Raw genomic sequence first — 26,231 nt, forward strand, 5'->3', positions numbered from 1 at the left:
AAAGAGATCAGGTCATAGATTGATGACTTACACAGTAACTTTACAGATCATAATGTAATATATCAAACAGCCAAATTGTACAAAATATTTAAGTTTGGATCATTATCATTCATATCAGTACACATACAACATTTCATAAACATATTTTAACAAATGTAAATAATAAACTAATGAAGTTGGAGATAAAAATCAAATTGTGTGATGGAATCAATTATTTATCTAAGGTGGCCCTCTTGCAAATGAAAAGCTTTCATGTCGTTGTTAGGATTGTAGTGAATTATGCCTTATTCCTGCCCCCAAAGTATCTGTTGCTAAGACCATTCTGTTTCCACATATTTCAGATGCAGCCAACAGAGACAATTCAAGATTTCCTCATTTGTTCTATTTGCCATGGTGATTTGCAGAACACAGCAACAACAAGTTGTGGACACAGATACTGCTCAGGTTGTATTGGGCAATGGCTGAATGAGAATGCAACTTGTCCTTGCTGCAACAACCGACTGCATCGTAGCAGTCTGATTCAGGATCGGCAGTTTGATTCCTTTGTTGGTAAAATAGTATTCTAAGTAGTCATCATTGGACGTCTCTATTTTAAATCGCTGTCGGTCTTGTCAGTTGTGCATCACAGATTGAAGATTCACTTGCTCAGTTTGAAATGGAAGGAAACTTTCTGGCATTTGAATGAATTTTTACATTTACACCGTATAAGGTCAATGCTGATACAGGGTGGTGTGGTAATAATCTTAATGAAAAGAATGTTTAATGAAGGCTATTGCCAACTTTGTTCACTGAAAGTCCATGTTTTCAGTTTGCTTCATCAATCTCAGTCAGGTACTTTGTTTCATCAAACTCATACAGGCACTTAAAAAGTGTTTCATCAAACTCATACAGGCACTTTGCTGTCACTCTTTAGTACTTATCAGGGATAATTCTGCTTTATATTAATTTAGGCTTCTAATTTTCATAGACATCCCTAGAAGTTTTTGTTTTAAGTGTTCCAATTAAAGTTAGTCATTCTTGCTTGCCAGAACTTTTTACACATTCCATTCATCTCTGTAATTATAAGTTACTGCATTTGTATGGGAAAATATGAATGAGTTTTTCGGATGGAAATACTGCATGACCTTATGAGTGCAGTATATCCATCCGACAAAACAAGTTAATATTTTCCCATACAAATGCAGTAACATTTTTATTATATACTCATTTTCTTATTCTACCTAAGGCTTAATTATATAAACAAAAATACACTGCAAGAAAGAAAGTAACTGAATGTATGCTGTATTCCAAACTAAATACACAACTGCAGATTCATCATTACACAGCAACAACATTATTAATGCACACATAACTCTGCCCAGATAAATTTGAACTTAGTCCCATGCTAGACATAACTTTCGAAAGAAAATGGCATTTTGGTCTACTTAAAATTGAAATCTGAAGTCACATTGTGAATGAATGCGCATTGCATCAACTTTTCTGTTTGATCTGGAATGAATAGATTTTGGTATTTTTGTCGATTCTACAAAATTTCATGATTATGGACTGGATTTATCTGTGCCAGTTCTACATGAAATACATCAGATTTCAGCAGCGAGGGAGAAGCGTGTTGACATCTGCAAGTGTGTTTCTTTTCTGTCATTGAATGTTTGAAATCATAATGTGGGAAAATATTCATTCTTTCAATCGCAATTATCAAAAGACGCTATATAATTTAATGTTTATTTCATTTTGAGTGCAGTACGGGGGATGTAATTGCACTTAAAATATAGTCAAAATTAAAATACAATTTCGAAATATGTAATCAAGCTTGAAAACCCATGACATGGCTCATGTAATTTGGATTTGAAGCACTAAGCATGTACATTTTGAGGAAATTCAGTATTTAAAGCTGTAAGTATACTTTTTGCCATTCTTATTACCAGCTAAAGAAGACAGTTTATGCCTTGTCACTTGCATGTTATTTGTAAGGACCCTGTATGGCATCTATAGCTAGCCTAAATCTGAAACATTGTATCAAAAAAGTTAACGTGGAATGTGCCAAAGCAGCCGGTATGTGGCAGTCCATGAAACATTTAATTTAGTTCATTCAGAGACAAATTTAATCAGCCAAAACATAAAGCATTTACTAAGAGAGTGTACATGATTTGTTTGCCCTTAGTTTCTAATACACTATTGGGCACACATGAGTTCAGTATGAGGTTGCGCATGAATGCAATATCGTAATGTACTGAACGATTCTGACAGTGTAAAGTTAACAGAAAAAAATGGGCATTTAATAAGATGTTTTACTAGGTCAGAACTGTCATTTAATTTGTGTCATGACCGGAAGTCATCTTAATCATATAAAGCTTAGCAGTACTTTTAAGTATATCATAATAAGTTAGGGTCAAAGCATAACTCTAATAGTTTGGTGGAATTACCTCTCTTTAGTAAGAACAGGGTGAAAATAAGTAGAAGTGGGTTAAGTGAGCATTTGAAAGGTTTAAATTTTAAATATTCACTTTTAAAACTTCTGTTTTTGCATATTTTGATTAAAACACTAATGAAGTACTTTTACAAGTTTATAAAAGTATTAAAATTGTTATGAGTTTTCTTCACCACCGATTATTGTAATAAGGCAATCTTGAAATTAGGTTACAGACAAAAGTTGGATACTGTTTCCTCATTTCTTATGTCTCAAGGATTAAATGCTGGATACAGGGAATTATTTTATTAGTAATGACCTGGTTGCATCCAGCTTGTCATAATTTGCTTCTGATAAGGTTGGCAAATGTTTGGCCAGAATTCCATAGAGTTTAATTATTAATGGTCATCGGATTAGATTTTTTACTGCAGAGCATAAGAGTTCCTTTAATAATTTTCCAACGTTTTCGTTGTTGGAAAAATTGACACAAAAGTAGACATTATCATAGCTTATTTGTGTATATGTATTATAATGAAGCAGAAGGTGTGTGTGTGTGTGACAATTGACATCATAAGATCAGTGCAAAGCAAAGTGGATTTTGCTTTTTGGGCCTTTTTAATGTGAAATGACAGACACTAAGGCCACTATATTGTCCAGATGAACCCCAGTGATTATTTTGAATCGAAAATACGTGTACTGTTAAAGAGCAGACAACTCCATTTGCATCATAATGACATGCATTCCTTCCTTAATTAGAACAGTTTCTTTACTAACTGTTTGGATGGATGACATTACATATTGGTAATTTTAGATATTCATATTTTGTGGATTGAATTGCTGAAATTCAGAATGGTGCCTAAGATTCACCTGCCAAGGTTTGCTTGAATTCACATGCCACACTGTGAAACACTAAATGACATTTTTGACTATGTTATGTCTAATGAACCAAATAATTATTTTTTTTAAAAATGACATTCAATAAAATATTTCCTTCTTTTTTGTTAAAAAGGAAACATATTTTGCAATACTTTTCATAAATCAAGTTGATAGATTTATGTCTGCTTGGTAAATCTGAAGATGTTTCTCCCTAGGAGTTTTAATTTGAAGTTCAGGACTCTTCCTTTCGAAAAAGTTGCAGTCCCAGCATGAAAACTTGCAGTCCCAATAACGGTACATTTTTACATGCAATAATTCAGAATATTATGCCTCTTTTGGTCACTAATATATGTGTCATCTGATAGCCAAAGCTCATTCATTGTGAAGTTTTTTATATTATAACATAGTTGGTACACTTTACATACAGTGTATGGAGTTTAATAATTTTGATATGTCACCATGTTAACATATCACTTTATGTGAATATGAATGGTCGAAATAAGCTTATGAAATTCTTGCACAGTATTCTCATTTTGTTTTTCATAATTTACTATCAACAATTTGGCAACCATCTTTCCAATGTTTTGCCCAATGGGTATTGGTAAAAAGGTTATGTCCGTCAGAATATGATCTTTTTATTCCCATGGGAGCTCATTTGCAAATTGATAGTAAGAGTATCAGTGTTACGTGTTTAGGCTCGAATAAATAGTAACACAAGAAAGAGTGAAAACAACAAGCTTTGAAAAATTTAACAAATTATTTATTTTCCTAGAAAAATACTGTATAAATGAAAAAAATAAGAACTTACGGTTTTAAGAATCAAATCCAAAAATAATCCAAGAATAATCCACAAATAAAATTTTAGAAGTCCTAATAATGAAATGTTCTGATGAATTCAAGGTCTAGTCCCGACGAAGAATCCAATATGGAAGGTGATGACGTATCCTGTTCATTGTTGTTGTCTACAGTTCCTTGTAGAAACACAAGAAATAACACTCCTGTTTTGGAAATCCGATTAAAATTTTTTAAGATATGGCTTTGTTCAAGAATTCTGTATGAGCACACATATATTTTTAGGGAAAAGGAATTAATTCTTTTGATTCCAAATAATTTGAATAAACATTAAAATAACTCCAAACTGACACAACAGAAGGAAAACACTTGACATCAAGTGTTTTAAACCCAGACTGAGATCTCTCTCTCTCTCTCTAAGCATCACTATTATAACTAAGTAATGTGCAATTTTGGAAATGCCTGAATTGTGAAATAGAGGGTCACATGATCATGTTTACATTAAAAAAATCATGTAGCCCCAGTATGACCTTGATAAAAACCAATCATTTTACTCTGAGAAAAAAGTTGTTTACTTCACTAAAAACTATTTACAAGTCAAGGGTCATGTATCCAACACAGTCTCAATCTCAGCCTTATTAGTCCCACAATAAAAATAAATTTAAAAACAAATTGTTCACGTGACTGTTGCTAATTTTGAATTAAGGTTGGGAACTAGGTCAGCTTTATGTTTACAAAAATTAACAGTCAAGGTCAAACTATTTTCTGGAAAAAGGATCGAGTTCCTAGTAAACAAAACTACATTATTTTGACATATAAAACTTACAAACAATTAAATCAGATATAAATTAAATCAAATATACATAACAATCAGTCAATGGATAGAGGGATGGGAGGTCCAAATGATTGATGCATCAACTTGACCATTACAAATATAATAGGCCAGTTTAGGGATCTGTGTATGAGGAGAGTAAACAATAACTCCACACAAACATATATATGTATTATTAATAATAATAGTTTGTACAGCTTGCACATCTTGTAGCAAGAATGCATAATTATGCAGTTCATCTCTTTATATGCATAGTTCATGTTAACCCTCACATATGCAACTCGTACATTACAATTACCATGTATTGTGGACCTAGGGCAACTTAAACCTTGCAGAACTAGTTGCTGAATACTATCTATACTGCATAAATCAGGCAAGGTATACAAACAGTTATCTATATAAAAAAAGTACAGTCGTCTGCCAGCTGCACTGTTCAATGAACATTTAGGTAAATAAAGTTTGTAACAATTTTGAACTTCACTACTGAATTGTGACCAGCTGGAATAGGAGCACATTCCCAGGGACAAGTGTGGTTTATATATCAACCTGTAGGAGTAAATAAACTTCACTCGTTTTTGAAAAGAATTTAGACAAATGTCTTTCTCCAACTAACTGAAAGTGATCCAATAACAGCATTCTTCCAAATCAAATAATATTGTACAAACATCTGGTCGTAAAACATTAAATTTTGAATCACTGTTGTAAACAGCAACGTCTTTATAGTTTAGACTTAGTAAAACTGCTGCATCCAGTAATCATCATTGCACATGAATATCCAACAACTGGAATACTACTTTTGTGGAATCAACACACTTTAGGTGGAAACAATGTAAACAGTCTGATTGAAATCAATGCATATGGGAGGTCAAGTTCTCAAAGTGAGCAAACTGACAATTGCATTAGGCAAAAATTTTCATTGGAGATCCAGTGTTGAAAAATGGCATTGTCCATGTCAAGTATTTTATTGAAGGACATATTCTCCTTGAGTCAAATCTACTTCTGAATTTTAATGGTTATTGAATTGTCCTTAATTCATTCAATTCACATCTGGGACTATTTTTTATGTACAAGAATTGAAGGGTGCAGCACATGAGTCAGAATTTAATGAATGACAAAATTCATCTGATCTTCTTTCTATCCAGAATCTTTCTACTGAAATAAAACAGTATGTGATAAGCAGAATCTTAAATGAGTAAGAATTTAACATTAAAATTATTAATCTTGTTTCATAATTTCAGTATTAAATCATTGAACAATTGAGGTCATCAGTTATAATAAATGAATAAAAATGTTAATGCAGTTTATAACTGTGATAATTATGATTGATTGTGATGCATATGGATATAACACTTATCAATGCCTTCACCTTGGTAATCTCTAATTTTGTGTGTAAGTAGCAGGAACCAAGTAAGAGATTTAACTTTCTTTTCAGTATTAACTTATTTAGTATGCTTAATTCCATTTCAAATGAATACATTTTCCAAGACACTGGAAGAAGAAACAAATGACCATATTCCATTCATTTTTTTTCATTTCTTGTTTAAGCAACATGTCCACGAATCTCTCTCTCTTGATGTTCTGATTTCTTTGTAAAAACTGATGCATCTATTAATATCTGTGCCCTAGTCTCATGAGACAGAAATTCTGAGTCTGATTTTCTTGGACACCAGTAAAGGGCATATGGTGGGTCACTGATTAGAGTAAAGATGAACTCTTCAGAATAAACACTGCTGTATTTACAGGGAGGAAAACATTGTACTTGACACAAATGTGTAAAATGGTTTCTAGAGGAAAATGTTTACTAAATCATGAATGTATTATTAATGTATTATTAATAATAATAGTTTGTACAGCTTGCACATCTTGTAGCAAGAATGCGTAATTATGCAGTTCATCCCTTTATATGCAAAATTCATGTTATCCCTCACATATGCAACTCGTACATCACAATTACCATGTATTGTGGACCTAGGGCAACTTAAACCTTGCAGAACTAGTTGCTGAATACTATCTGTACTGCATAAATCAGGCAAGGTATACAAACAGTTATCTATATAAAAAAAGTACAGTCATGTTTACTAAATTCCAGTACATGAGGCTTCTTACAGGAGGGGATGATAATCATCAGTGGAACTCTGGTTATAGTCTAAAGATGTTTCCTACATTTTCCATGCCAACAGTGGACATGGTTATAGTCTAAAGCTGTTTCCTACATTTCCATGCCAATAGTGGATGTGGTTATTTTTGTGGACAAGGAAATTATAGAAAACTGTGCTGTAATCAGACTGCACAACAACTGATTAAAAGCTGGAAAATATTTATTGCAGAAACGAAAAATTCTATAATTTATTATATTAATACCTGTTTAAATTATATGTGTTGTGATTGATACAATAGACAAAAAGCAGGACACAGTACATAATAGCAGTAATGAACTAACTTAGTATTAATTAGATCCCTCATAAATCTTATACTCTACTTTTTTATAGAAATTGTGAAGATTGAGTTGCAGAAGCATAAAGACACTTTAGAACTGAAAGGTAAATGTTTGTGGCATTCATCATTATGTGATTTCAAGTTGCACTGTATTTGCTCTTGTATATCCTCCATCCTGTTGCTAATACAGAAGAGATGAGTCTGATGTTACCCAGTGCAATAGTACATGTAGATCAGAGTCTATGTTGTACATTCTACTCATGACAGAGCCAGGTCTGACATTACATAATGCTAGTAGATCATAGTTTATGTTGTAGAGTCTACTCATGTTAGAGTCAGATCTGACATTACATAATGCTGGTAGATCAAGGTCTGTGTTGTACTTTCTACATGTGATCAAGTCAGGTCTGACATTACATAATGTTGTACATTCTACTTGTGATCAAGTCAGGTCTGACATTGCTTAATGCTGGTAGATCAAGGTCTGTATTGTACATTCTACTCATGATAGAGTCAGTTAAAACATTACATAATTCTAGTAGATCAGAGTCAATATTGTAGATTCTACTCATGATAGATTCAGGTCTGACATTACATAATTCTAGTAGATCAGAGTCAATGTTGTACATTCTACTCATGATAGAGTCAGTTCAGCCATTACATAATTCTAATAGATCAGAGTCAGTATTGTAGATTATACTCATGATAGAGTCAGGTCTGACATTACATAATTCTAGTAGATCAGAGTCAATGTTGTACATTCTACTCATGATAGAGTCAGTTCAGCCATTACATAATTCTAATAGATCAGAGTCAATATTGTAGATTATACTCATGATAGAGTCAGGTCTGACATTACATAATTCTAGTAGATCAGAGTCAATGTTGTACATTCTACTCATGATAGTTCAGACATTACATAATTCTAATAGACCAGAGTCAGTGTTGTACATTCTACTCATGACAGAGTCAGTTCAGACATTACATAATTCTAATAGATCAGAGTTAATGTTGTACATTCTACTCATGATAGAGTCAGGTCTGACATTAATTACATAATTCTAGTACATCAGTATCTATGTTGTACATTCTACTCATGATAGAGTCAGTTAAAACATTACATAATTCTAGTAGATCAGAGTCAGTCTTGTAGATTCTACTCATGATAAAATCAGTTCAGATATTACATAATGCTAGTAGATCAATGTCTATATTGTACATTATACTCATGATAGAGTCAGGTCTGACATTACAAAATTCTAGTAGATCAGAGTCAATGTTGTAGATTCTACTCATGACAGGGTCAGGTCTGACATTACAGGTATGATTTTTTTAATATAAGACTGTGGTCTATAATGTATGTTCTGTGCTCATGATAGAGTTAGGTCTGACATTGCATAATACATTACCCAGTGGTTATGAGTCTGCGTACAAGATTATATTCACAGTGGTAAGTATACATTGTTGACCCAGATCTTCTTTGCATCATGCAATTGCAGTTATTGGTCCATGCTGTCTTTCCTGGGACCTGTTTTTATATGGGTTGATATGTTATATCCTAGAGGCTTAAACTATGTAACAAGAATAGGTACAAAACCATTGAACTGACTATGTATGTCCATGGCTCTTACCCTTAAAGGAAGAATGGTTAATCTCAGTGGGTACTGAAATGATTTTGGCACTACAATGGCTGTTAGGGGCATATGTACCTCTAGTCTGGTTTACAGTCTACATCAAATGACTATGCCTGCATTACCTATGCTGGTAGTCACCCTCATGTTTTTTATTTGTTTGAAACAGTCTTCACTTTTAAAGTGGTCATGATTTTTGCTTCAAAATGTATATTTTGCCTAATATCAAGGTTGTTAGTTGTATTCTGTAGGTGGTCACTCATGACAGAACATTTATATAATAAAATGAATATGTATTAGGATTGTGGTCATAATGACAGGTGGTTGCTCATAGCAGAGGTTGCTAAACATAGGATTTACTATATTGACATAGCATTTACACTAAAAGAGTTTTATGACATCTAATGGCTTTGAACAGGAAATGGTGCCTTGCAGACATCTAGTATAGCTGCAACTGTTACAATAAAATTATTAAAAATTTTGTTGTCACTAATTCTCATCTGTACCATATTGGTATGGTTTTTACACCAAAAGTGTAATTGTATCTTGTTTGTCCTAAATTAAATGCAGCTTTGGGTGGCAGAATGGTCTAAGGAGCTTGTCTTTACAGCTCACTGGCATATCACCTCGAGTCTGCATTGGTTCCTATTCTTGGCTCAGCTAATGTGGGTATGTGAGATTCAGCTTGCCAAAAGTTTCCTGTGTATTGGTGGTTCTTCTCATCTTCTTTCCAGAATGTTTCTCATATTGGACATGATGTATAGCATGTCATGTGCTCAGTAATAGCATTAAACCCACAAAAGCCAAAGCCAAAATGAAAACAGTGCTAATCTTACATTCGTTATGGCCACCACAGTGGCTAATGTGAAATCCTGTCAGTTGAGACTTTCAAAGATGGTTTCAACACTGTGTGGTTATAAAGAAGAAATGGTCATATCATGAATTCCTATAAATTCTTTTGGTACAGTGGAGTTGAATTCCTATAAATTCTTTTGGTACAGTGGAGTTGAATTCCTATAAATTCTTTATGTACAGTGAAGTGTCTGCTTTTTTGAGGGAATGTTGCTTTTGTATTGACCCAATTCTAGTTAAATCCACAGAATCAATGGCGCTTGAAAATGTTTACTGGTAATTGATGTTGCAGCATAGTAGACCGCTCACCTTATAGCTTTGTAGCAGCTTCCACAGGTAACTATCAGGTTGGGCAGCATAACTGAGGATTAGAGTACAAGGTATACACCATGTACAACATGCTAAAATACCAGATATGACTCATGCATTTTAATGCAAGTGAGCAACAAATGCAGTAAATTAACCTATCTGCCTACCTACCCACTCCTTATTGTAGGACAATAAAGGGCAAACCAACAATTTTTAACTCAACTTGTCAGAGGAGCATATGAGATGACCTGTTTTCCATCTTCCGAAAATGACTACTATAGCAGTCCTTTCAAAAAATTATTTTTACTGCTACTCCACTTTACATATAAAATAATGATATATTTGTGGAAAAGCATTATACCTAGTTGAAATGTGTGAAGTAAGCTTGATTTTTTTTATGATTATGACATATGAAATCAAAGTGTTTGGATGTTTGTTACCAATGGCATCATTGCTTGACCTGGGCTGAATTTTGATAAAAAATACTCTGAAGTAAATGCAACCAGACTTTGCAGTTATGTTTCGCTGTTGCTACATATACAGAAAAACACATTAAATAGGTGCAATGTTTGTCAGCTCTTCACGGTATCACTAATTACACTAAGTGAGCTGGTGAATTGTTATTTCATCTTTTGTAATAAACTCAAATATATTTTCCCCTTTTGTTCTCCTTGAGAGTATATAACCATTGGAGATTGCAATTTGCATTCAATAAAAACATTGAATTCTAAACAGAACGTAAATGTTTTTGAGTTCAGCTGCTTGGCTTTTGTGTGAGATGACAAAAGAAAGACCACTTACAGTAAAAATTCAGAAAAGATATTTTCTGCCCAACGTTAATAAAATAGTCTTGTGGATCTAGACCTTTAAATAGTCAGTAGATTTCACAAACAATGTTACAGTAGAAAAAAGAAGGAACTGTTTCAATTTTTCCACTGTAGGAAATATTCAAGAAGCTGATCAATCGGCAGAATTTACAAGACATGAAAAGTACTGATTCATATTGTGAAAACATATTTTGCTAATTTTGACACACAAACTGATTTTGGCAAAATTTTATTAGAAACAGCAATTTCTGAAAAAATGATCATAATGCAATTTGTTATGATACAGATGGATGATACTGTGCCTGACCTAGGTTGTATGCCATTGTATGCCAGTAGTTGCCATTTTCTAAGAGCCATGTAATGTGAACAAGTAATTAGATGGACTAGTCGATAATGCTTGCAAGACATACTGCAAATGATGTAATTTTACTTGAACATCCTTTACTGTCCATAGCATTTGCAGTTAAATAGTCACACTGAGATGGAATAAAGCAAGTACATTTAATTTCATTTCTTTTCTTGGCTTAATGTTGTGCACACAATAATAAAGTGATAATTATAAAATAAAAAGTCACATCTCTGCATAGTTGTAATTCACTAAAATTATTAAGATTTTCAAACACTGAATGATGATGAAGTTTTGTAATTTAAAGTATTTACCAATTTCTGAATTATTTCATTTTGCTTGGCCAGATTATTTACTGATAATGTGCAGAATTTACAACTTTTTTATGCTTGGGATTCTGCAAAACTACCTTTATTTAGTCCCAGATATTTTATACAAGATTATAAGTTTGCCATTTTGCAAAACTGTCTTGTAATAAAGAACACGATTTTGATCTTCATTAGACATTGCATTTTGCAAGATTTTTATAGTGATATTATACACGATTTAAAACTCCATTAACTTTGTCATTTTGTGAGACTAATGACTGATATTATACACGATTTAAAACTCCATTAACTTTGTAATTTTGTGAGACTGTTGACTGATATTGTACAAAATTTAAACTGCCACACTGCAGACATAGTAGCGATATGACTGAAAAATTTTTAAAGCTACATCAACAATCCAAATCACAAAGATTTAATTGTATGGAGTGCAGGTCAGGCATTACATTCTGCAGAATCTGTGTGATATACCATATATAACTGCTTATTAGTCAAGTCATCTATGAACAGCAAAGACTCAGATCTGCCATTAGTGTATTTGTGCTAGCAGATCTGGGTCTGTGCAGTTTCTTATGAGTAATCAGTAGAACAAATAACATAGACATTGATGCGCAGGTGCATTATGATATGGCAGATCAGGATCTTGTTGTTTGCAGTTTGACATGACTTAGAAGCAAGTATATATGGTATGCCCATACAAATTTGAAAGGCAAGTTTTGCAGAAAAGTTAGTTAGGATCATAGATACTTTCACCAATCACAATAGATTAAATTAACAACAATATATTTTGCTCAGATTGTTTTTGATTCTAATGATTATTATTAAAATTTACATCAATTGTAACTTTTCAGAAACTTTGGAAGCTGAGCTCACTAGTTTAAAAGATACCGCGACTGAGAAAGGTGAGTATTATATTATTTTCAGACATTTTGTACATAAGCCCCCATCAGCTCAAGTAATTATTGCCTTCCTGTCATGTCACAGTATGGCATCTATTAAGCCCCCATCAGCTCAAGTAATTATTGCTTTCCTGTCATGTCACAGTATGGCATCTATTAAGCCCCCATCAGCTCAAGTAATTATTGCCTTCCTGTCATGTCACAGTATGGCATCTATTAAGCCCCCATCAGCTCAAGTAATTATTGCTTTCCTGTCATGTCACAGTATGGCATCTATTAAGCCCCCATCAGCTCAAGTAATTATTGCTTTCCTGTCATGTCACAGTATGGCATCTATTAAGCCCCCATCAGCTCAAGTAATTATTGCCTTCCTGTCATGTCACAGTATGGCATCTATTAAGCCCCCATCAGCTCAAGTAATTATTGCTTTCCTGTCATGTCACAGTATGGCATCTATTAAGCCCCCATCAGCTCAAGTAATTATTGCCTTCCTGTCATGTCACAGTATGGCATCTATTAAGCCCCCATCAGCTCAAGTAATTATTGCCTTCCTGTCATGTCACAGTATGGCATCTATTAAGCCCCCATCAGCTCAAGTAATTATTGCCTTCCTGTCATGTCACAGTATGGCATCTATTAAGCCCCCATCAGCTCAAGTAATTATTGCTTTCCTGTCATGTCACAGTATGGCATCTATTAAGCCCCCATCAGCTCAAGTAATTATTGCCTTCCTGTCATGTCACAGTATGGCATCTATTAAGCCCCCATCAGCTCAAGTAATTATTGCCTTCCTGTCATGTCACAGTATGGCATCTATTAAGCCCCCATCAGCTCAAGTAATTATTGCCTTCCTGTCATGTCACAGTATGGCATCTATTAAGCCCCCATCAGCTCAAGTAATTATTGCCTTCCTGTCATGTCACAGTATGGCATCTATTAAGCCCCCATCAGCTCAAGTAATTATTGCTTTCCTGTCATGTCACAGTATGGCATCTATTAAGCCCCCATCAGCTCAAGTAATTATTGCTTTCCTGTCATGTCACAGTATGGCATCTATTCTCAATCATATCTGTCATTAGCAGTGGTAGTGCATACTTTTTCCATGCCTCGCTGTTACAGTGCAATGTATATTGATACTAATATTGACAGTAGTGCAATGTATATTGACACTAATATTGACAGTAGTGCAAATGCAAAATAATTTTCATGTTGAAGAAGTTCTTCCTTTGGTGGAAAAACAGTTCACATCCATTGAACAAACACATAACACATGTCTAGAGAAATTATTGACTCCTTAGATGCAGATTTTGCTTTATTCATTGTTTTGACCGAATTGCATTCCTCCAGATAACGTTTCAGCTAGTCCTTAATAGCTGTTCCGTTTACGTTGAATCACATGCTCATGAGTTACTCATTTTCAGTGATATAAGCGATCCTACAAATTGAGGTAATATTTTACAAAAGTTACGCTAAGATCAACATCAATCAGTTTTAGTTTAGTGTTTTAGCTGAACAAACATCATAACTTTCCACACAATGGAAAGCTTGATGTTTCGGCATCTCCTATGTTGATAGTCGCAAATTTGTCTTTCGTTTTGCGACAGCAGTACAGGTCAGTTAATCATTAAAACCCTGAAACTGGCTTTTGATAAGAAGGAATTTTGACTGGTTACTATACCAGTACATTGATGTGTATTTGCCTTTTATTCTATAATATTAGCATGATTACTGTAGTTTTGTAAAACGGGGTGTAAGGCATACCTATGAACTTTTCAAAAGCCAAGTAGGGAGACTGAATACAAAAAATAGAGATTGGGACCTAAAATCCGGAGTTTTTGTGTGGCATTTTTAAAGCCTTGTTTTCACAAAATATTGATCGATCTTCCTTCAATATGCATGAAATTCGTAAAAAGTCTCGCCATTTCTGTGACATGCCCTATTTTCCCCCAGGATGTGCCCTATTTTCATATTCTGGTCAGCTGTGGTCAAACTGCGCAATAGCTAAAGATTAGTCTTAAATAAACAAGCAAGAAAGCCAGCGCGACTAATTAAAAGTTAATCCTTATCCATGTGAAAAGGATTGGCCCTCCATCATAAGTCAAAGAAAACACGTTCTTCACTATTGTTATGCAAGCACCAGCAATTGATTGGCAAATAAAGGATTCCCAATTTTGTTGAACTAAAGGTACCAAAATACCCAGCCTCATAGTACCATACATGTGGCAACTATTTTCCCCTCTTTGTATATCTGACCTTATTCCCTTATTGTCAACTCGTAAAGCATTTAGTATTGTTTATTATAAAACTTGTATTCTGACTTAGTTTTTTTAGGACACATTTGCTGCGTGGTATGTATTTTCATTCCTTCTTTTAATTTAACCATGGTAATTAACATTGGTATATGCGGTATAAAAATGCCAGGTGTTCACTCATTAAGTTTCTTTCGTGGGACTGCGCTATAGCATATGGAGTTACAGCATTCGTAGTGATCATTCTTGGGATTGAAAATAACTGTGGACGATTTTATTGTTAAGGTTTATTTTTTTGTTCTGGTTTATTTTATTATTTTTGTTTTATTGTAGATTTTTAAAAAATCATTAATTTACATGAATAATGTTTAAACTTAACATTCTAATTTTTGAAGAAGCAAATTCTTTGTAGTAAATTATTTTTTTCGTCACACCAATAAATTCACGGGAGATACAACAGAATATGTAGGACTTTTCTTGTTTAGAAGAAATGAAAATCGAAGACATAATATAATCAGGAGTTCTGTGCAAAAATTAGAAGATATTATGAAATTGGGAGGTAGGCATGGAGCAACCCCAAAAATTGGGAGCTTTTTCCCCTTCCTGTGTGAAAGTTGACAGGTATTGTGTAAGGTCGCTTACATCAAAGCAAACTACAACTCAACTTTCAAAGCATTATTTCCAAAACTTTATTATTGTATTTTGGAGATATTATAAAATGGTGCCCATGAGTCGACTCCGAGGAATGTACTTAATTCAGCGTGTAATCAAATCTACAATGTACATGCGGTGGCACCATTATGTAAATACGTTCAGTAGCATTATTGAGAGGGTTGAATCGAAAAGTATTGTTTGTTTGTTGTGTTGTCCTAATGGGATTACATTTTAATGAGTTAGGTATTTACAGTTTCAAAGCAAAGTAAAAACGTAATTACTGGTGCACTGATATAAAATGTCCAATACAATAATGCATAAACAAACAATAATCAAGTCAAAAAGGAGAGGTAGTGTTACAGCAACTCGCGATTGATAAATAAATTCACAGTGTAAGTGATTTAAGTCAATGGGAATTCAATAAATTGTCAGGTGTGTATAATGTTACTGCATTATACCATTGGTTTGAATGGTATGATCAGATTCTTATTTTACAAATAATCATATCTAAATATACTGAATGAATTGGTTAAACTATAACATTGTACCAATTTTATCTAATTATGCACAGCGATGTGAAAAAAATAGTCCATTTTTAGAGAACTTCAGCATTTACTATCATCTGCTATAAATTATACTTGTAACTGGAATTGATGTTTAGTTACCAGCTCAAATAAATAAACTCTCATGTTGTGTTTTCTTTAGAAAACTGGAATGGTATACCTATTAGTGTTGAAATGGAATATAATAAATAGCTTACTTCAATGTTTGCTTACAGACCTTTCTGCTAGACAAGCCCAAAGTCAAATAAAAGAATTGGAGAACACTGTTCGTATTTTTCAGCAAGAAACAAAAAGACTGAAAGGTACGTTAAAAACTTTTAGAAGCTACTACCAGAGGACCTGCTACTTAGAGTAGTAGATGATTTTATGCAAGATTCATAAGGCAAATAAAGCTTATGGTATGGCCCTGCATCATGCATTTCTCAGCTTGCATGCAGCATCTGGTGTCTATCAAGGCAAAGTGAGCTTATGGTATGGCCCTGCATCATGCATTTCTCAGCTTGCATGCAGCATGTGGAATCCATCAACATTTGCTATTTTAAACTTCTTGGAAACAACCACTGCAACAGTTTCTTAAGCAAAATTGGCAGATCATCCTTGAATAAAGGCTTTTTATGTCTCTTCAAACTATACCAAATCTACCATCAAATATGGCTGCCATTACTAAAATTGGAAAAACTTTAAATAACTTCTTAAAAATCACTCATAACAGAATTCAGCCTATTTTAACAGTACTCCTTGTGCCATTATATGGTTTTCATTATTTTTTTTCCCCATTGATGCAAATTTCCCATCAAATATGGCCACTGTTGATTTTATACAAAATTTTAAGTGACTTTATCTGCCATTCAGCAAAAAAGAAATGTTTTATATGATATCAGGATATGATAAAGGGGTAGACTATAGATGTCGTAATATTTCATATGAATCCAACTCTAAGCAACTGTGGGACATTTTATTGGTGCAGTCTTTCTATGGTTTGTGTCATGAAATAGATCAACACATGTAATCTTGTTAGGTCAAACATCATGGAAAACTTTGCATAAAATGTAGCAGATTTTGGAATGTAGCACTTCAGACACAATTGTTATGTCTTCACATGGTGGAGAATTTTTTTAATAGCTTATAATTTATTTCATTCTGAGTATCACAGCATGATATCAGATGTATATAGTTAGGCTTTCTCAGTAAATTGAATGTCATCGAGTTGTGATAGCATTTAATTATTTAATTGCAGATATGATCAAATTTTACTTGAACATTTTGTTTTTAAATTTGTTTTTCTAATAGTTAAATTTTCTGCTTTATCATTTATTTTATCTGTTTATGGGTCTCAATTTCTGTTTTGTTTATATTTTTTTCTTAATGAAGACATTTTCATGAGTGCTTTTTGTGACTCTGCCTCGTAAGGTTAACATGTTGGTAGTATTTAAGTTTTTGGGTTAACTGCTATAAATACTGAAAATAAAGAACAAGAACATGCCAACAATAAATGGCAGTCACTTAAATACTGCCTGTATGAACATAAATAAAACACCTGTCAAAATCAATCACTGACACTCAACATCAAAAGGGAACCTATGAAGCCAACAGCAATAAGTTACACCATCAGTACTTTCTGATGACAATGGCATTAACACTGTGACTTAAGAGTGGTGTGTGTGTGTGTGATTTTAGTTTTTTAATGTAGCTTTAACGATTTTTCAGTCATATCGCTACAATGTCTGCAGTGTGACAGTTTATAGTGATGTCTAGAATTGGGGCATCATGCCGCAGACATGTAGCATGATGTCCCACCTAGTTACATTATCCTGACACCAGGCCGACCAGTCCTAACACTAACCTCTTAATGCTGTGCACCAAGCGAGGGAGCTGTTAGTACCAGTTTTGTAAGTCTTTGGTATGACTCAGCCAGGGATCGAACCAACGACCTCCCACATCCGAGGTGCTCTAACCACTAGCCACCTGAGCGGTAGACTTAAGAGTGGTAATATTTAGCTTAGATCTATGTCATTTTGGAAAATGTTCTCATTCCACACCAGAGCAAAACACATTACCATCGATCCCTAGCAAGCAATATCAACATTTGATATGCCCATTAGATTGCAAAGCTGCCAACTAAATGGAATAACAATGGAATCACTTAACTTGCTTCATGTACAAACAATCTTCAAGCACTAGACTTTACAATAAGTAAAGACCAGAAAGAAGAGTTAAAATCACATTTCCACAACTGATGTGCTAAACAAGTCATGGAGGCCATCAGGAAAAAGGAAGTCACTGGTCAGGATCAGTGTACTGTATTAGTGGACCTTATAACCTCATTAACCATGCTGAATGGTTAATTGCAGCTCATACAAAAATGTGTGAAAGCTTGGACCTAATTGTCCAAGGCTTCATAAAAACTTGTCTTGTTTAATTCAACAATTTCGTGATTATTTATCTGATAAACATTTGTTTGTACCAGTAGACCTGATTAACAGAGAGTGGTTTTGTCCAGAAATCAGTAAAGTGTCAGCTTCAGTACTGTTTTTAATTTGTGTATGTACGTAGCATTTTATTAGTAATTGTGCTTCAAGCAATTGTTCTATTATTGTACAGTCATGTTGTTCATTGGTATTCGGTATGCATGGATAAAATTAAACATTCTTTCAGGAGGATTTTAATTTTTCAACAATAGTTTTACTTGAATGAAGAATTACTATGAATAAGTAATAAATTTAATTTTCATATATTATTATTATCATTTATAAATATTTTTTTTCGTTTTCAGTAATAATACCTTATGCTGTTTTATTTCATTCTGCCCTCATTTATCTCACAACCTATAAGTTATAGCTGCCAGGTACTTTATAGATACATGTCCATTCAAATAATATAAAATGTCACAGCTAATTTTTTAATACAAGCTTACAGAAATGACACTGATAAATCCATTAAGCTTCTTGGTGTCTATGAAAGAAACATGGTAGAAAATCTGGTATGGGGCTTCTTCATCATATGTGGCTAATTTTGTGTTGAGTCTTTAAATTCCTGATTCGGGACAACAACTAAATCTACAAAAATTAGTGAAACCACAGTACAGTGACCCTGCTATATATAGTACACTCTATCATTATAACCACAAATTCAGCTATAACACAATTGGGGCATGGCTCCCAAAATTTCATGGACATTATTTTTCTCAGTCATTTCTTTTTCCTTCTTAAAAATATGAAAATTATCATGTGAAAAGTTTATTATCATTTTGGGGAAGAGATTGTGTATGAATTCTAATATATAATGATCATGGCATGGCTCCTAAAATTTCATATACACATAGTTTTCTGTTACACAAAAATATATTTTTTCCTTCTTAAAAGTACAGATAACAAAAAGTTTGTTCAGGGATTGTGCTGGGCTTTGCCAGTGTTGCAAATTGCGAATATTCCTTTTTTCTTTATTATTGTCAAAATATAACACTTATTTTGAGACAACATTGTTGGCTGTTTAAACTTGTATATACAAGCTTGGGATTGGAGAGGAGAAATTCAAAGGCACCATGAAAGCAAGCCACAAACTTGAATATAAAATTCTCTGGAATCTTGTGTTACATAAACAAATCCTTGGTTCATATTGACGAGCCATGTTAACAGTGCATTGTTATATGATAATCCACTTTTACTGACATCTGGCCTGAGTATGGTGATAAACTCCAATGGTCATGCTACCAGACTAGCTACGATTGACCAAACTCAGAAGGCAGGAACAGGAATGGCTACGATGAACCAAATGAGGGCTAGTTCTTTTCTTTTTTTTAAAATGTATCCAGAAGAAATAATCTGGCAGAAGCATCAAAGAAAACTGATTAGTTTCAATCAATGTTCTACAATTATTTGATGTTACTGCCATAATAAGAAACATATTTGTTTTGGTCTTCCAAAGTTGGCCTTTAGCATTGACTTCAATAACACATGCACCTTTCACCAAAGCAAGCCAACCACAGTCTTCAATAAAAACAAGGCACCTTTTATCAAAGGAAGTCACCACCAAACTTAAAGTAATGGAATCTGAAAGATTATTGAATTTCCAAAGTTAATGGAATATGTCTGTTGTGCTGTGAAGGTTTCCTTTTTGCTGGAAAAAAGTTTATTCTTAGGATCTCTACCAACAGTGGCATAAATTGCAAATTAAATTTCCAATATTTTGAAACCATTGATGTTTGGCTGTCAAGTTAATTGCATGTGGGCATCTCGCAAGATGTTTATTAATCTTTTTAATTTGTTCACATGCTTTCATTTCCCTGTAACCTCATCTCCTGGGTAGCCTTGGCAAGTGATAGTTGTTTCCATCTGACCAAAATGTAGGCCAATATAAGTACATGTGCATGTAAACAACTATAGCGATATACTACTGGTGACAATGAATATCATAGTTAATTGTTTAGTGACACATTTTTGTTGATAATGGGATATAGATCAAACAAAGTCTTCTAATTTCTATCTGTTATTTGACTGTGTCTTCTAACAAAATGTGACTTAAACACAAATTTTATAATGTAATCTATACTCAGATTCATGGATTTTTTATATGCCTGTACAATACTTAACACATTATGGATTGTACTACATAAATGTCAGTTGTCAATATACAAGTATATTTCAGGTATATTTTTTGCCTGCTTTTACACACACACACACATATTGCCATTTTTATGGTACAGGCATCACTTTCTTCAGCTAACTGACTTGGTTGGTTATAACATGGTTCAGTACATAACACAGTCAGGTCCTATGGACCCCGGCCATCATTCTATAGCTGGGTCACACTGTATATCAATGTTATCTCCGTATTGTTGACTGCAAATGACATAAGCAACAACTAAATTTTGTTGGCTATATCAACAAATACAACCGATTTTATAGCATTAATACTGTTTTATCATATATGTGTTTTCTTTCCTCATTATGATCTCCAGAAATCTGAACCATCAGGCCCTTTTTTGCAGTTTGTACCTGTATCTGTGTATGAACTGAAAGCAAATATAATAATTTAGTCCCTTGCATTGATACTGCTTTTTCCAACATTTGCATTGAGTTATATGTAGAATATTTGGAAGCTACATGAACATAATGTTTATATAAGCAATTAGGCAGGGTGATCATGTCATGTTTATGATATATATATATATAAGACATAATACCGTGAATGAGAAAAAAGGAACAAAAGTGATTTTGTAGGTCTTTGAAAATATTGACTGTTGGGTCAATAAAAAGTAGCTATTTTGCAGAGAGAGAGAGAGAGAGAGAGAGAGGGTGGGAGAGAGGAAGGGGAAAGAGAGAGAGAGAATCAAGTCACAGGCTCTGACATTCCAAATGTTCTTGCATTCTGTAACATATTGCAAGACCAAGAGGAGTTGATTTTTAAGGTGGGACTAGAGATTAGACAAGCTTGAATCTAGGCTTTTAGTAGTATTTTCATTTTTGTAAATGAAATTGGGGCCTGAAAGATAAACCAAAAGAAGCTAACATTCTCTTCAATTGTAATTGCAATTTAAATAAATAGCTTGATTTAGATTCCACGTGTTGGGACTTTAGCATACTCATCGCTGGAAACAGAACAGGTCTCCTTGACTGTCCTAAAAAAGTCCTGGGAAATGCAAATTAGCTGAAACTAAAGTTAGTGTTGGGGTTTATAGAGATGGTAAGAATGTTTCAGGAAGGAATTCAATCTGGATAGATCCTGATAACAGCAAAGATGTAAATTATGATCAGGGTTAATCAAAATATACAAGTTTAAGACCAGATGTTTCAAAAACTCCTCATGCTTTTTTCGAATATACAGCCTTGTAATCATAGAATATATATATCTCTCACTCATCCACCTCACTCATCCACACACACACACATCACATGCACACATGTACTTTTCTGTTGATGGTTTCGATAAAAGTACATAGTTATGTTTGACTGTATGCATATTTTGGATACTAATTGCCATTTGGACATTTTTGTTTTAAATGTAAAATTTAATTTTAAGGATTTATTTTTTTCTGTTCAGTGAAGAATGAACTGAATAAATGCTGTACAAACTTACATATGTTCCACTTAGCTGTACAAACTGACATATATTCCACTTAGATGATTATACAGTTTGTACAGTATTTTTGGGTTAGTACTTCTGTCATGCATAGTATAGTAATAATTAAATTATGATCGATCTAAATACTGTTTAAATGTACATTTTCCATCTAATAATGGAACAATTTGAATTTTATTATATTTAGAATTAATTTTGTAACAAGGTTGTTATTCTTGCAAACTTGTCTACATTTCTCATAGTACATGTATGCAGCATTTTCTTGGCAGTCACATGGGATATTTTATCATCTTTCCTAAATTTGCATTTTCAGAGGAAATTGCTGCTAAAGAACTGTGTTTCAAGAAAGAAAAGGACAACTTCTTACAGAAACTTTCAAGTGCTCAGGCACATATCAGGGAGAAAGAACAGCAATTAAAGGAGACAGCGAAAAATTTGGGTAATATCTTGCCATTACCAGCAATGGCAGTGTCAATACTTTGTTAAGTTTTGGTTGAAGTTTTTCATCAGCAGTTATGGATTCTCCTCATACTTGGAACAAATCATTATGATGCTAAGACATCTAATTCAGCTGCATGCACTCTTACCCAATTTACCTTATGGTCAAGGTCCTAGTCATATAAAATCTGTGCTCAGCTTTTGGTTAAAAAATTTCATTTGCTAATATTTCCCTATTCCATTGATAGATCATTGTCATATGCATCATTACTCATCATTAAGTTAAGACAATTCATTTTGTGACACACTCGCTTTCCACTTTGACCTTGAACTCAAGGTTAGTTGTGACTTAAGCTGACAAAGTTTGTCTGCTGTCATTAATGTTTTTTATTAGGTTATATTTTATATTATTATGCTATGACATTCTTCCACCTGTCTGTCTATTACCAACTTTTTTCACAAAATAAGTTGTCCGTGGTCTACATCTACCAAACTTTGTTGATGGTTTGCACATTTGGTAAGTAAAAACCCTATCAATTTCAGGCTTATGATGTTGAAATGGCAGAGTCACTTTGACTAAAGAAGATAAATTGTTTCCATACACTAGCTAGAGTTCTCCATCACTATTCATTTCTTGCACTTTGGATAAAGGAGAACCCTATTGAATATGGAGTCTAAAAAGTGACAGGTTAAGGTCACTTTTACGGAAAGAATAAAAATGGTTTCCACACAACAACATTAGTTCTGCATCACATGCCTGAACCAAACATTGTGAATGGTTTGCACTTGCAGTAACAAAAAGTATATTGATTTTTTGTTAAAAAGATCAAAGGTCATGTTCACTTACTCAAATATACTGATGTTTTCTGCACAATATCATTAGTTCTGCATCATAGATCAGCTAAATTTTGTGAGTGGCTTGCATTTGGAGTCAACATTTCAAGGTCACTGAAAACAGAAAATGGTTTCTATGCAGAAATGTTAGTTATCTACATTATTATTAAACATGCAGCAGGATTGTAATGTGCTGTTCACAGTATACTTGTTTGTAAGTATTTTTAAGAAATATGGCTACTTTGGTAATTAATACAAGATAGTATGGTTGATATCAAACTAAAATCTTGGCATTTTAATGTCTTAAGGTGTGAATACATGTCTAGTCATTTATAAAACAGTGAGTGGATTAATCCTCTCTCTCATGCCAGAGTCTATCCTATCTGTACCTACCATATTCCCATACTGGCATTAGGGATTTTTTGAGACTCAAAAAGTGTTTTAAGGTCACAAGGGGAGGATGATGTCAGTATGTGTGACCAAAAAAGCGATGTTGTCTGTATTGAGAATAAGCCATCCTTTCATAAAAGCCTATAGAAAATGACTGGAAATTCAAATCTGAATAAAAACAATTTTCTGGGTTTTTTCCAAAGCATTTAATACAGTTACAAAGAAAGAAGATATAGTTCAGCTTGGTGGACTTAGCATTATCAAATATCAAGGCCATGCACATCCATTATGTGCAAACACTCACATAATCACAACCACACTAAGAAAAACATTCATAAAGTATTCATCTTGAAATTCCATTGGGTCACAGAATACAGACTTAATTTGATGCAGTCTTTGAAGCTTTCAGTAGGAGGTTTGAAGGTGATGCAAGTGTCATTAGTGTTGATCATTGCAGTCACTAGAGACTGGATGGTACTCGTATTCAAACTTCCCTGCTGGAGCGAATCCTGGTCAGAACCAAATTGTTCATAACTTCCATAACGTTAGCATCGTCAGAACTGCATCTAGCTCAGTTTTATCATACGATATGTTTGTCTTCATAGAAAAATGAAAATATATTACATTTAGAAATGACTGTTTCATTGGGGGAAGGGGAAACATAATATTTTAAAGTTTAATGGTGGCTGTACAGGTAATACAGCAGTAATAAATGCCTATGTCCAGTATGGATATTAATGCTTTATCAACCCAAATCACCTGTGCAGACATGAATATGTGCTTATTATTGTATTCAAGTCAATGAGTTTGCTGGTAAAAAATGATCTGGTAAAGCATTGGTCAGTTAATAGGGTGTTAATATGATTAAGATAACGAATAGTATATGTATATGCTACATACAGCTGATGCTCCTATTTCAATGGATGTCTTATACTTAATGTCAATAATTATATAATGTTTTCAAGATGTCAAAAAATGTAATTCTTCCCCTTGCTGTTGCAAAGTAAAATTCCATCAGCCTGGCAGTATGAAAAATATTTTGCTGATAGTTTATTGCTTTCAGACTCACACTCATCCAAAATAAATGACACCTTAACACTATTCCCACAATTGAAATAATCATGTTTTGCATTTTATATATGGAGTAAAAATCTGACTTCAAAGACATGTTGCCACTGATCATAAACATTATTAAAGTTGTTGCCACTGATCACAAACATTATTAAAGTTAGTTTCAACATTCTCATTCAATGCCATGATGTGTAATATATGTTCTTCAGCATGTTTCTTCGATGTACTTGACTTTAGATGAGATTGGGTTGTTCTACTTTGTATACTTTAACCATGCAAATTAGCTAAATAGACTCGCCCACAGCAGAATTTGGCTAGAGTATAGGAAAGCTCGGGGATTTGAAGCTCATGCTCGATAATTTTTTTGAGCTTTCAAGCTTGAGTAGTACAAAAAATAATTTTCTTTATGATTTTTTTAAACATCATTATTGTTAATATAATAGTATTTCAAAAAGACAAGAGCATTCAGAGATTTATCTGATAACTTTGATCGCAATTTTGTACAGAAATTAGTAGCAACTGAAAATGCTCTTTCTAAATCAATTGAAGTCGGTTTGATTGTACTGATGGCATCTGATAATCGCCTCAAATTTTCAGTCAGTTCACCATTACTTTTTGACAAGGAAAATTCTTGGCGTAATTTCTTAAATCGATCAGTTTGAAGAGATCCCTGAGTGCTAGAAGCTTCCAATCGAAATCTAAGTTCATCTTCAAGTGAGAGCTCGTTATGGTTAATTGTTATTTTCTCATCATGTGCTTCTTCATTTGCAGTATTTGCCAATGGAAATAGCCGCTTCATCAAATTTGTCGCTAATTCAGTAGAAGTTTTGGATGGAACATTATCCAAATGGTGCAGAGAAATCATAAGATCCATAAGTTCTTGATTAACTCTACCGTCGATGTAATGATCAATATTTTCTAAAAGAGTACAACTGATCTCTGTTCCTTGTGCAGACAATTTTTCCCTCATGAAGCTAATAGCAACATAGGCGGTTCTCAGAGAAGCTTTTTTTCGCTCATAGCATTAAGAGTAACCTCAACCGGTTTCAATGCCAAAACCATGGATTTCAATAATTCTATGTTCAAATTAGTTAAGAGATGCTCGGATCCGATTTTACTCAGCACTTCATTGGTGACATCGTACAATTTAATAAAGATTTCTAGCATTTTTAGCATGGAATTCCATCTAGTTTTGCAGTCAAGGGACAGTTGTTGTTCTTTGTTAAATTTTTCTGAGGTTTCAGCTTTAAACACATCGATCGTGTGGCTGAGCCTTTGAAAAATTTAACGATTTCTTTCACAGTGTGTATATTTTCCTTCCATGATTCACTTTGTATCTCAACTTTTTCAGCACTCAATTCATCATCGCTTTCATCGAAATCATCAGTCTGTCCAGTTTCTTCGCGTGAAAAAACTGAAAT

The 26,231-nt window shown here is 33.6% G+C and overlaps 1 protein-coding gene across 5 annotated transcripts in view; it reads left to right on the top strand.

The window, feature by feature from the left end:
- The window catches only part of LOC149797675 (uncharacterized), a 56,720-nt gene that overhangs the window by 16,163 nt on the left and 14,326 nt on the right, over window positions 1–26,231 (top strand). For 4 of the 5 annotated variants that reach the window (XR_016421859.1, XM_089962588.1, XM_089962589.1 and 1 more), the window contains exons 2-6: window positions 342–549; window positions 7,397–7,447; window positions 12,486–12,536; window positions 16,215–16,301; window positions 22,391–22,516. Coding sequence is in view for 4 of the 5 variants with exons in the window: in XM_089962588.1 (XP_089818714.1) it covers window positions 342–549; window positions 7,397–7,447; window positions 12,486–12,536; window positions 16,215–16,301; window positions 22,391–22,516 (523 nt within the window). In the remaining variant the exon portion in view is untranslated. The remainder of the gene's footprint in view (window positions 1–341; window positions 550–7,396; window positions 7,448–12,485; window positions 12,537–16,214; window positions 16,302–22,390; window positions 22,517–26,231) is intronic. The other variant, XM_089962590.1, reaches the window with a different exon arrangement.

This window comes from Sinohyriopsis cumingii, chromosome 6 (assembly GCF_028554795.1).
Source record: "Sinohyriopsis cumingii isolate HCF-2022 chromosome 6, ASM2855479v2, whole genome shotgun sequence".
In the NCBI taxonomy this organism is placed as follows: domain Eukaryota; kingdom Metazoa; phylum Mollusca; class Bivalvia; order Unionida; family Unionidae; genus Sinohyriopsis; species Sinohyriopsis cumingii.